The sequence below is a fragment of the Lissotriton vulgaris genome, chromosome 1_1 (genome assembly GCF_964263255.1).
Source record: "Lissotriton vulgaris chromosome 1_1, aLisVul1.2, whole genome shotgun sequence".
NCBI lineage: Eukaryota > Metazoa > Chordata > Amphibia > Caudata > Salamandridae > Lissotriton > Lissotriton vulgaris.
In genome coordinates, this window is record NC_141685.1 from 673,573,678 (window position 1) to 673,587,111 (window position 13,434).

Below are 13,434 nucleotides of genomic sequence, written 5' to 3' on the forward strand. Positions count from 1 at the left end.
CAGAAGGAATGAGCTGGACATACACTAATAAAGAAAAGCAAGTGGCAGAATAGTGAAAAAACATGTACATGTAGTGTAGATGCACTGAATACCTGCAGGTTCATCCCTGTAAAAGGCTGGCACAGAAGCAAGAAGCAGGGATGCCTAGCAGGGAGCAAGAAGCAGTCCTGTCCTGAGGCAGAGGTGTTGGTCCCAAGAAGATTGGGAGGAATCTGAACGTAATCCTGTAAATTAGCACCATGAACTTTAAGCTCGCGTACTGAAACATTTGTAGAGACCTAGAGTATTCTAAAACCACAAAATACAACAATGTATCTAGAGATTAGAACATTAAGAATATAAGCAGAATTGATACATCTTGATAGGTTAAACCAGAAGAGCAGATGAGAGCTAAAGGAAATGGCAGTAGTACAGATTGCCCAAATCCCTAAGCACAAGAAGAAGAATTATAAAATAAAACCGGATTACCTTAAATTAATAGACAAAGACCTGCTAAGGGTGGTCCAGAGACAGTAGGAGGCAATAACTCAACAAAGCAAAATCCGACCAAGACAACTTTCCCAGCTTATCTCACTTCCACCAAAGAAAGATAATGTCGGGTAGAGTTCAAAAACTAGCCTGCTCTCTACATACCTTTTACTAACTTGGAAATGAAGTCAACTAAAGCCCAAGCCTACAAAAGGAAGACCAAGAAGAAGGAAACCTCACAAAGCCAGGTCTTATCATAAATGGAAAAACAGTAGACAGTGACACTATACCAGTAAACTGAACTACAATTAAGTGACGTAACCTAACTCTGTAATTAGTAGTTTATTTGTTTTCAGAGGGTTTATGGTGAGCATAGAAATTGTGACTTTATTACAGTTAGAATAAAAATACATGGATGCAAAGTAGTTATAATTATATTTATATTTTTTATTCGAGTCTGCACACACTTTTTCAGTACTAATTATCTTCTCAATGTACTACAAACTAATGTAACTCAATCTGATAATATCTTAACAAAACATTTACAATAATTCACCACAGTTGCAGTCCTCTGTAGGACGGAAGGATAGTTCAGTGCAACATCTTGTTACAAATAAATGAAACCAAAGTCAGAATATGAAGATTGATGCATGATGTGTTTCCCTCAGATGGCATGTGCCCATGTATTACAAAACTGGGTTGGAACGCACATAAACATTTAATAGTACTTAGGATTGCAGCTTCACTGAACATTGTCTTGACTTTCTGGTTTGTATGTTTTCTAAAGTCTGATCCTCGCCAGAAATGTATAATCTACCTACATTTAAAAAAAAGAAAGTCTTGCTAGACATTTTGCCATAATACAGCCTAGATCTTAGACTCCAGGAGCAATTTGTAAACCCCGCCTTATTCTAATTAGCCTAAGCATTGTTTTGGAATTTAGATCGGGGAATGTGACAACATTCTTCTTTGTATGTGATTGGTCTTGTTACTTACTGTTTTAAGGATTGAACCACTGTACCTTGAAAGATTACTTATTATCCGTCGGACCTTGCTTTCCCCATCTTAGTTGTTTAGCTCATTCAGCCAAAGTGTACTTAGTTTAATATCACTTGTACACCTGGTCTTCAATTTGGAGACTGCATCTGTTTTTCTGACATTCAACTAACTGTAGTTTTGGAAACCGGCCCTCCTAATTTGATCTTTGGCATAGCGACATGGTGATCAATAGCATCCATTTTTTATGTATTTAATTCATAGTTGCCGTCAGGGCTTCCTGACGGACTAGTTTTCTCGATAGGCACTGCTATTGCAGGTGGATCTATCTATATAGGCTATATAAAGGCCAGGTTTTTTTCTTGGAAATACTAGGAATGTACAAAGATGAGTGTGCTATGGTTGGTTGCACTATAACATCAGGAGAGGAACCCAGCTGAGCCTCCTGGTTATCTCCCTAATATTCATAACATCTGCAGTACATGACGAAATGGCGGGTGTAATTCTGCTTACTGATGTCCTGTTGTGGTGTTCCTGTGCTACACAGTCCCTATGAGAAGGTTTAAACCTGGAAGTGACGAGGGTGTGATAGTATTACTGCAGTTTGCTGACTTTAGTAACTCTTTCCATTAAAGCAATATGGCGGATTAATAGGGACCTGTATTCACCAATTACACTCAAGCACACAGACCAGGAAAAGGGCCCTTCAGCACACAAAAAAAGAGTTGGACACATTAGGAAGTTAAAGCTAGCCTGCTGCACCCTGCTAAACTTAGATTACCAGAGCAAAAAATGTGTTGTCATGTGGAGTCCTAATAATAGCCTAACAGTCTGTGACACAATTGGGCGTTTGCTTCGTTTATTACAAACCGCGATGTAACACTGCATGTGATTCAGTACTAAAAATGATATAAACTTTTTGTAGCTTTTTCATTTTTATTGAACAAATCTGACAAAGTGTGCTGTACTCTGCTCTTGAACGAAGCAACTTAGGAATCGTGTTTTAGCCTAGCCAACTTAGTTTTCTTTTTTTTTTTTACTTCAGTGGGTCTGTAACGAATACATGTGTAAATAAGTTCACATTTTGGCCAACTGAACTACAGGTTGTAGTGGTTGCACAATGCTATTTCAAACAAGCTACTGGTTTGGTTTGTGTACATTAGCACAACTTTCACTTGAAACTATGGATAAAAGACATTGACAATGAGCGGTAAGGCTATGTTCCTCTCTGATCAGTCACTCTCGGAAGGAAATACTGTCCGAATCATGATGGATAGTTCAGATTTTGTCCCTCATTTCCTTGTTCGAGTCACCCCAACCCATCAATACAGGAAGTGTTAATATAAATCTGTTTTCAAAAAAAGATTTTATCCTGTATCTTCTGTGGAAGAACTAAAACAGAAGTTTCAATTAAAAAATCAATCTTAATGTTGAAATTATTTTATTCTTTTTCATTTACTTACGTTTTTTTTCTCTTTTTACCAGGTCTTGCCTCGATTTAATGCGAAGGGGGAAGTCATTAGGGCACAAATCCTAAATGTGAGCTGGTCAGCTGACCATAGAATTATTGATGGAGCCACCATGGCCCGCTTCTCCAATTTGTGGAAATCCTACTTGGAAAATCCTGCTTCCATGCTTCTGGACCTCAAATGAAGGTGTGCATATCCACGAACATCCTGGGATTAAAGCGGACCTCTTTAAAGCTGACTATGCTAGCATCTCCAGTGTTATCATGCCCTGGTGAAACCTTTCAACACAGTTGTATAGATTTTGACTAATTTATTCTTTGTAGGGCTGTCATACTTTATAGGTCATGGTATGGTTACTGTTTCTCACTGTCTTGCTGGGAACCTTGATAAGCTGATGGAGCGGTCTGTAAGAAGACGAATCATGTCTAATGATCAAAACCTGCCTAGCAGATGAATGTTCGCATTGAACTGCTGACTGTTTTAGGGGTATTTTTTATCACTGAAAGATTTCAAATTGGAACAAAGTTATTTTAATTAAAAAGCAGTGTTTCTCCTCATCAATGTGATTAAATGAATACCATGTTCAATTAAATACACTTGTTTTTCTTTCTTTGAAAAACGTTGCTTACAAATTTACTGCTCATCATTCTCATAGGTTTAATTTTAAATAATATTTTTGTGAGATGCTGTACAACATCAGTAAACTTGGTGTATGCATTGCACACATCACTTTTGTATTTTCCATTTTATTCCACTTATATAAGACCTAAATGAGGCCTGTCAGGCTAAAATGTATATTAGAATGCAGACAATCCGAGTGAATGTTTTCATGTTTATTTTTTTTGACTTTCCTTTTGTCGTGCAAAGCAACTCCCAAGATTGATGACGAGAAATGGTTGGTACACAAAGCAATCCCACCTGTCCAAGAAAGTGTCAATGCTGCGGAAATGTTTGTTTCTCTACATCCTGAAATATTAATGTTACTAGGTGATCTGTTGTTTAATCAAATTTTTTTTAAATTCTCAGACTTTGAAAAGCAGACTTTCTCTTAAATAAAGTATTTGTGCCTCAAATATAAACGAAGTTCACTTACCACTTGAAATATCCGCAACATGTAAAATGACTAATATTTAAAACTTAAGTAATAGTCTTCAACATTTTTAGAAATTGTTACTAAGGGCTGTATCAACAACTGTTAGGAGCCGCAGTGATAAAAAATGTTGCTTTGCCGTAATCTTTTTTTTTTTTGTTTGTTTTGTTTTTTACTATCCTCATTGCAAACGAAACTGGCCTATTTTCAGAGGTCTAACCCTATGGCTAAACCAGCAAACTTGCCCAGCCGACATTCTAAAACGTCCCTGGGGATGTCTTGAGGTGAAAATGTAATTCATACCCCTTGAGAATGTTGTAAAGTTTTATAGTAACATGGTTCTTCAAACATTTTAGTGTTGTGGCTCAGCCATTCAACACATATGTGCTATGGCTACCATAATGTTTTTTTTAGCACTCCAGCTCATTCCTCAGTAGACCTAGCCTAAAATGGTGTTACCATTGCTTGTTTCCAATGGTATAATTTATAGTTTATTGTAGAGAACTAGTTGAAGTGCTGCCATAGCATTTGCTTTAAAAGTGCCCTACCTTTGCCACCACTGACATCTGATTGATTTTTATGATATACATCTAAGTGTTAGGAATTTTCTCTTGTGTTTCTGACACTGTAGATGTAGGTTTCTTTTTTAATAGTAGTAAAGATTGCTTCTTGAGCTTCATGCCCACAGTGTCCAGGGAACGGGAAACGTTGTCAGTCTACAGGTAACAAGCACGCTCAATACCTGGATTGTTCTGCATGCAGTGAATCTTTATTTTTCATGAGAAACAATATGTTGACTGCAAAAAATATGAAACGATTTCTTTGACGTAAGATTGTTAAGTTAAAAACAAAGCAATGAGGATATTGATGGTTCTTTATCCAAGTGCTCAGATATCCATTTGTGGGCAACATTATTAGATTGTAGTCAATTTCGATATCCGGGCATTTAGGAACATATATTTCGAAGTAAGGGGTCAATGTGTACATGTATTTCATGCTACTAACTGGGCTGTGGGAGTAGGTACATTTGTCATTGCAGTGCAAAAATACCAGGTTAAACATTTCTCTGTCAATATGATTGCTTTGCTGGAAATTCCCTTTTTGTTATTTTCTACTTCACTATATCTTTTTTCAGGCTACTTCTTTTCTTCTGGCGTAAAAGCTCTGTTTTACTCTTTTTTTTTTTTTAAACAGGGCGCTTTTACCAAAAAGGCTTGATATGGTGTAATTAATTATAGATATTAGGTAGTGATACTAATGTAGATGCTGATATTCAGCAAATCGTGTATTTTAGTAGAGACCAATGAAATGCTAGCGAGTGTTGTATGGAGTATTCCAGCCTCTTCCAACTCGTATACCTTATGTTGGGAAGAATGTTCGAGATTTCTTTCATCGACCGCGAGTGCACAGATACTTCTGATGGTGCCATTTCAATGCTGGTTCTGTGACGCAGACATGAGTGCTAGTGCAAACAATGTCAATTTACCTATGCAGGTTATAATAAAGAAAACTAGGTTTATGAGTTTGCTAGACCGTGGCTTGCATTCATAGACAACAACTTCCATTTTAATGATGTGTTACTCCACATTTAAATTAGGAACAACAGACCAATCATTCTCGAGTATTATGACCGTGTCATGGGGGTTCAAGACGGCTTATTTGTGATATTACAGCTGTACCAGTGGTTTAATCGTTGACAGTTCAAACTTACTTGGTTTTACCATTGTTAGTTTAAGCTGAAAAATTTCAACTATCAATACAACTATCTGGAAAGCTGCTCCAGAACACTAATATGAACAAAGGAGGAATTTGTGTTTAAGGGATGAAATTGAAAAATCGGTTTACTTCTCGAAATATGAAGAGTCCTCTTGTTACAGATGTTCAACTGACACTCAAAGTGCTATGCACTTAATGAAATGTACTTGAAAATGCGCCTTAATAAAAGTTTTTAATAAGAAACTTATTATTTTTCGAGTTAATTGTATTCTTTTACCCATAAACAGTACAACCCTCGCATCAAGTTAACATATTCTTTCTTATATGTCTTCCTGTTTGCTTAGGGACTGCATTCTTAAAACCTGCTCCCGCATTTACCGAAGCCTGCAACAATCTATGCCAATGTCACTTGTGTGCTCCAGAGTTACCTATAGTTCTCGCCTCCAATGCGTCTTGTGTGTGTCCATTACTCCATCTCAAATTACTTTCTCTTTCCAAGAAAGAGACCAGAAACAGCCTTAGTCCTGTTTCTGAGATGAAATGTGCCATTACATGTCTATTTCGGGGGAGGGGAATTGCAGCGTTAGCCTTGTTGGCTGTTGAGTATTTTCTCCTGAATCAATCCATCTTTAAGGCCCTGATATCCACCAGGAACCTCAAAATAGGCTTTTTAGTTGCAAGTATTGCAACTAATGTAATTTGTAAATGTATTGTGATTTGAAGCAGCCATTCCCATTTTAAAGTCAGAAGTACTTTCTAAAAGGTTTTTGTTAATTATTCAGTATAATAAAGGAGCAGCAGGTCCTTTTGTGTGTCATGTTCTCTGTCTGGAGTGTGGCATTCCGTAATGGTACACAGATCTCACATTTTATGTAGGCAGAATAATTGAGAAAAATGAGCTTTCACTGAACAGTAACACTCAAGATGATCTCAAGCCTTTCTTCCCTGCGCTCTGACCTAGTAGTCCTTCTTCTCGTCGGCATCCATTTTGTGTCATGACTCCATTGTTTTTGCATTGCCATTTCATGTCAAACACCTCTGCACGACCCTCCTGGTCATTTCTGCTGATGTCTGTTGAAATTCTAGCTGTCCAGACCACCCTGTCCTTCCTGCTCCTTGTGGTTGAGCCAATTTCGAAAAAGGGAAACCAAGAATTGGCCTCACCACCCTTGGACTGAACTCCTGCAGGTCATTGAAGAAATACTCAATACAGAGACATGGACCTCACCTACACCTCCAGCCTTTGTCATGGAATGTGCCAACGTAGCACTGACCGAAAACTTTTTTGAGTTTAAAGGAAAGTATTACCATCAAACTCAAGGGACATCGATGGGGAGTACCTTTGCCCCCTCGGTGGCGTGCCTCTACATGACTGATTTTGAGAGCAAACACATCGACCCCACCACCAATCCCTACCACAACAACATTAAATTGTGGAGGAGATTCATCGATGACATTCTGATCTTCTGGGCTGGCACCAGGGACTCCCTTGATGAATTCTTCGAATGGGTTAATGCGCTGAACACATACTTACACTTCACAATGACGGCCTCTGCCACACAGATTTCCTTTCTTGACCTGACAATCAGACTAACTGAAGGCCAATTAAATACCAGCATGTTCAGAAAACCTACAGACCGCAATAGCCTACTCCATTGCAATAGCCACCATCCTAAAGCGCTCCGAGCCAACCTACCCTTCGGGCAATTTTTGCGAGTACGACGTAATTGCAGCAATCTATCTGAGTACAAAACCCAATCTAATATTCTGTCAAGGAATTTGACTGATAGGGGGTACCCTTGTAGAGAGATGGCAAGAGCGAAAAAAAGAGCCCAAAATAATCACAGAGGAGCACTCCTAGAGCACAGGGTCCGGACCCCAGAAAACAATGAACCGATGACATGCGTCACCACCTTTACGCCAGCCTCAAATGTGGTGAGAAAGATCATCAAGCGCCACTGGCAAATCCTAAACAAGGGCGAACTCTCCATTGAACCTCCAAGGTTCGCCTACAAGAGATCCAAAAACGTGAAGGATATACTTATAAACACCAGACCTAAAAAACAAAATTCAGCGGTCCAGACTACCTTATGGCAATTACCACCTGTGAAAGGACATTATCCCTGCGGTTCTTGCAGTGCATGCCCTTTCACTACAACCCATAAGACTGTCCAACTCACAGACTCATTTACGTGGGAGCTAAGGGGTCACACAAATTGTAACACACCGAACTGTGTATACTTACTACTATGCCCCTGCGGTCTCCAATATGTGGGGATGACCACTCGACCTATCAAACAACGCATCTCTGAACACCGGTGTAGCTTCCGATGTAAAAAGATGAACACTAAGATGTGTAGACATTATCTAGAGACCAACCACACAGCTGATTCCTCGAAGTGGTTAATTATTGAAGCAAACCCAGGCATAACGAAACAGAATCTCTTTTTTAGGGAACAAAGATGGATCCATCGTCTGGCCTCAGAGGAAGGGGCTTATCGAGGACATCCCTTGGAGCTCCCTCTAATCCTTCCCTTTTCGTGCATATAACATACGTAACGCTCCAACTATGCATGATTGCTCACACTACCCATGAGAAGGCTAATCTTTGATTTAACAACTCACAAGAGAACCTTTGTCCTTGTTATTTGTCCCAATAGCCGCCAGCCTCCTTTTTCTATCAAAGGTTGAACACACATGATACCGTGTCCATAGCAGCTTCCAGACTCCTGGACCCAACTCTGATGGGACATTACAAATCTAATACAACCATTTGACGAATAATGACACTCATGTTATCTGACCCCACAGAAGGGCTTATGACGCCATAGATATGTAAGCAATCTGAATCACGACCTTACGATACCTTAACAGTATACCAGACACATGAGTTCCCTCATCTGGCATTGGTTGAGCTATAGGTGTAAAGACCCCCCAATACCAGAACCACACACTTGACGCATGAGACTCCGCATTTTATTAATCCCCCCTTACACCACTGTAAAATGGCTGCGCCATTCACCAGGTGCACCACATGACCCGCAGCGATCCGGGCAACGCTCCTCCCCTATCCCGCCATCTACCTAAACATAACAACGCGACTGCCGGACCACTCGGTTCTATCCGGTCCTGGCGGTGAGGGGTAGGCTACACAACATAGACACGGGAGCAACAAGTAAGTGCATATGATAACTGGCATGGGGGACTACTTTACCGGAGCGATTTTGAATTACTATTTCCATTCCATTCTTCCACTTGGACACACAGGGCTTAATCTATTAATACCGCTAATGGCTACCATGTTATTTAGTGTTGGCTCGTGCAACAGTGGCTGTCCGAGTGTTCACCGATATTCGCGCTGGTTGCACCCACCAATGGTAACATCAGCCTGTGTGTGGCAATATGACATTAATCAGATCCACACCTGGTGGCTCCTTAAACCCGCTTCACATGTACACTCGATACTCCCAACCCTCGCAAGGAAAGTAGTGATAAGCATAGCTATTGATCACCACACAACCGATTTGAGCGATGTATATTTGTCTCCATAAACGTTTTTGATCAGGCACATGGAGAATAGATACTTTGATCACCACACGACCGATTTGAGTGATGTATATTTGTCTCCATTACCTTTTTTGATCCGGCACATGGAGAATAGATACTTTGACAAATAAGGCTCACTATAATTTGCGATAAAAATGCATCCTGTCTGCTTTCCTCCCTTTGTTTTCTTTGCTTTCTTTGTAATTTAGCCTTCGCTACAGAGGCTTGACTCACTGATGTCCATCCCGCCCGGCACTGCTGCCTCATTTACTTATTGACCTTTAGGTGAGTGGGGCCATCCTGGCCCTTTTAGAACAACACTGCTGCTGCAGCTCTTCTTGTTTTTAATGTCACTAGTAATGTCTCCATCCGGATGAGCATGTCACTCACCACTGCTCCACCTGGAGATGTTCCACTAGTGTGATTTTAATTTTTCAAGACGCGCTAGTAGTCACCAACACTAGCATGCCACAGAATGCACCAGGTCAGACCGAATGTGGATTACTGTACTATACTTGCTTGAGAGATGTAATCCCTTTTCTTTTCCCTTTTTGTTTCCAAAACCAGGCATGGAATAATGTATGAGCAGGTATCTCATTTCCAAACTGTTGTTATAAACACTGATACGAAGTAAGATCAGCAATACTGTAGACAGCGAGCTTATAGGTCCTGATGAATCGCGGGTGACTATACCCTAAGCGAGAAACATGTCGACCACTACCTTCACCTTTTAGTATAGTCTTGAGTGCGGAATACATCACTTTCCAGACCTCCCAGACTAACTATTGTTTTTAGTTAGCGCACGGGACCACCCGAATAAAGTTCCTTCCGGTACTCCTGCGTTATTTTATATTTCACTTTCCGTCTACTACTATCCTGGCCCCTCACCCACGGGCAGTTGGATAAAAAGATCTCCGCCAAAGAGCCCCTCTTTGAGGTGTAGCCCGTTGGGTATTGCACCGCCCACCCAACGATTAGCATTGCCCATGATGAAGCATGACACCTGCAAGGGTGTGTGAGGCCAATATATCCAACAAAATGGATACCCACTAGTTGGTTACCATTTAACCACCTTTGCATATCAACTTCCCTTTGACCTGCACCTGTACTCCAGGAACAGCCCAGTCCTCTCTTTGGTAACACTGAACTCCTGCACACATCCATCCTGTTGCGCAAGACCTGGTCACGCCACCGTCCCAGAACGTGTTTCTTTCACATATCCTGGGTGGCTGTATTTCGACATTGTCACGGTCCCCTGTGGGCTGTTGCAAGCAGAGGCGGTATGAGGCTGAGAGTTCTCTGCTCTCTCTCTGAACTCTTGAGGGCACCTACAAAGGACTTCACAGGACTGCATTCCCCACGATGCATCGCTCCGCACTCATCTGGGCAGACGCGGTGGGCGGCGCTCTGAACGCGCACAAAAGCGCTGACTCTTTTCTGTGTGTGTGGCTGTATTTCGACATCGTTAGGGTCCCCTGCGGGCTGTTGCAAGCAGAGGCGGCGTGGGGCTGAAAGTTCTTTGCTCTCTCTCTGAACGCTTGAGGGCACCTACAATGGACTACACCGGACTACATTCCCCACGGTGCATCGCTCCGCACTCACATGGGCAGACGTGGTGGGCGGCGCTCTGAACGCGCACAAAAGCCACTCCACTCTCACAGCGGCGCGGGAAGCGGCGCATGACAAAGCCGGGACCAAGGGCGGGCCTGTTTGTGCCTGTTCGTGACGGGCAGTGACTGGACTGGGCCCTACTCTTTGGTATTTATTCAGTCAAAGCTAGGTTTTAACGTTACTACTGCATATAGATCTTTGACATTGTGTTTTAAGGGTGTTATTATTTTAAAGTGAACAGTTCCTTTCTTATAATCTTTGAATGTTAAATTTTGTGTCCCGTTACTTTAAACGATTAAGCAATCTAGGTTCAGTACCATGGGCAAAATCAATCCTCCAAATTCTCGCCCTCTTACGCTGCAAAAAGCAGCTTTAAGAACTCCAGTCCCGAGTTTAACGGCTATTGACAAAATTTTACAAAAGACAATAGGGGTGGTCGCATCGGCTATAGAGAACACTGAAAGACGACTCTCTCTTACACCTGCTATACCTCCCCCTTTGCTAACCGGGAACGTATCTTCAGTTACTGTCAATTCCCCTGATTCTGTGCTAGTGGCCTCTTTTGCTGAGCTCCCAAGCGCTCAGATTGCCCCAGATGTTACCTCTCCTATTAATTTTGCACCCTCTATAGTCCCTCAGGTGGCTAAAAAGGTACCCAAGTATTGCCCCAGAAATAAGAAACCCAAACCACATAAAAAATCATCTGAGGCAACTACATCTGTCCTAGACACCTCCCAGGTTGAGCCAGGCCCTATCTTTTCCACTCTAGCCCCTCCGGTATGGGCTGCTCACTTATTATTTGATTTTCAAACACAAATGGAACAGCTTATCAAATCTCATTTTAAAATCTTGATGAGTAGAATTGATAAAGTTGTTTCATTGATAAAGAATAAGGGTGGAGGAGGAGAACTGCTATCCGCCCCTACCGGGAATAACTTTGAGAAAACAGACCTAGGAAGTAATAACCAGGCAAATCAAGGTCCAAGTATAAATGATGGCCCTCGATCTGACAACCTGGCACTTGGATCGGATCCTTTGAACACGTGTAAACGTATCCCTAACCTTAGCGTTTCCGGTCCCGTTACTCCACACAGGGTGCATGCAGATACAGCTTCTTTTGCCCCTTGAGCTTCATCCCTAATCCCACAAGTTAACAGTAGAAACCAGTCAGGCCAGGGTATGGCCCCTCAAAAACCTGTCATGAAACCTCCCAGCAATGGAATCAAACATTTTTCATCTTGCCCCCAGCTACCCCCAGAGGCTTTTCCGTATGTGGTGGTATTAACTGGAGTTCCTTTGCTGTTAGGCGAGCGAGGTGAAACATTCCCCGAGCTGAAGAATAAAATCATCTTTTGGTTGAAAAGACACAGAGCACTAATGGGAGCGGGGAAGGGAGAAATATTATTTGCCTGAAGAGTTAGCTGGTTGGGATTAAACCTAAGGACATTGGAGGGGACTATGTGATTGTTAATTTCAGGGATCCCAGAGTGGTTAAACACGTACTCGATTGGGGAGGTCCTAGTCAACTGGGCACAATCATTCCACTCCCCTTGGGGTGTTTTTAATCGCGGGAATCACCTCCTGCTGGATTTGGATTAACCTACTCCCACCAAGGTGGACAGGAAGTTGAATATAATTTACCTGTAGCCAATAGATTTAGCGCTTTGAATAATGTAGATTGACTACACCATCCACTAAGGCTCAACGTAATAGAGCCTAATGTAATTGGGTGTCCTGTGGAGGAGTGTCAGAGGGCTGAGGAGGGTTTACCCGAGACGGCATTCAGGGCCAAGGAAGATAAAATAATAATGACTCCATTTGGTGTAAATGTATGCCCTCCGGGAAATAGTACTGAGCTGGACAAGCAGGCAGGACCTCCCCCTCTCAATGTGCTTTCACCCACCATAGCGAGTCCTTCCAGGGCTGAACCCCTTAGATCACTGATCGGGTCCTGGAATTTGGCGGGGATAGGTTCTAAGCTAGCTGATTCAGCATGGGCTGAGTTGGTGGACCAGTATGACTTATGTTTGTTCCAAGAGACTTGGGCGTTGACTGCACCCACAAGGGTGGGCTGCGCAACATTCTATACACCTGCTGTACAGGGGCCCAGAGGAAGACCCTCGGGGGAACTTTGCATCTGGGTAGCTACGCACTTGGGGTGCTCAGTGAAGGTAATAGAATCCCACTCCCCGGATATTCTCTGTATTGCCCTTAAATATTTGGATGGTTCGACTGGTGGTTTTTAATATTTACTTGCGCACTACCTCCCACGCGATGGGGTTATCTATGTTAGATGCTCTTGATAAACTCCTCACATTATTTCCCTTACCGACACATAGAATTATCGGGGGTGACTTCAATTGCCATTTCGAACGCTTGGCTGGGATCCCTTCCGTAATGCAAGATGAGGATTCCATTTGGCACATACGGAAATGTTCCATGTACCCGGCAAAGCGTTTGACGCCAATGGCTCTGCGGATTAATAAGCTTTTATTAACTAACTCTCTCAGAGCCTGTAATGGCAGAATCCCTCCCGAT

At 42.0% G+C, this 13,434-nt stretch overlaps 1 protein-coding gene across 1 annotated transcript in view; it reads left to right on the forward strand.

Annotated features, from left to right (window-relative positions):
- The window catches only part of DBT (dihydrolipoamide branched chain transacylase E2), a 189,081-nt gene extending 183,095 nt beyond the window's left edge, over positions 1-5,986 (forward strand). Inside the window, exon 11 of the mRNA XM_086954482.1 lies at positions 2,950-5,986. Within this exon, the coding sequence (XP_086810608.1) occupies positions 2,950-3,117 (168 nt within the window). The 3' untranslated portion in view covers positions 3,118-5,986. The remainder of the gene's footprint in view (positions 1-2,949) is intronic.
- Positions 5,987-13,434: the final 7,448 nt, after the last annotated feature.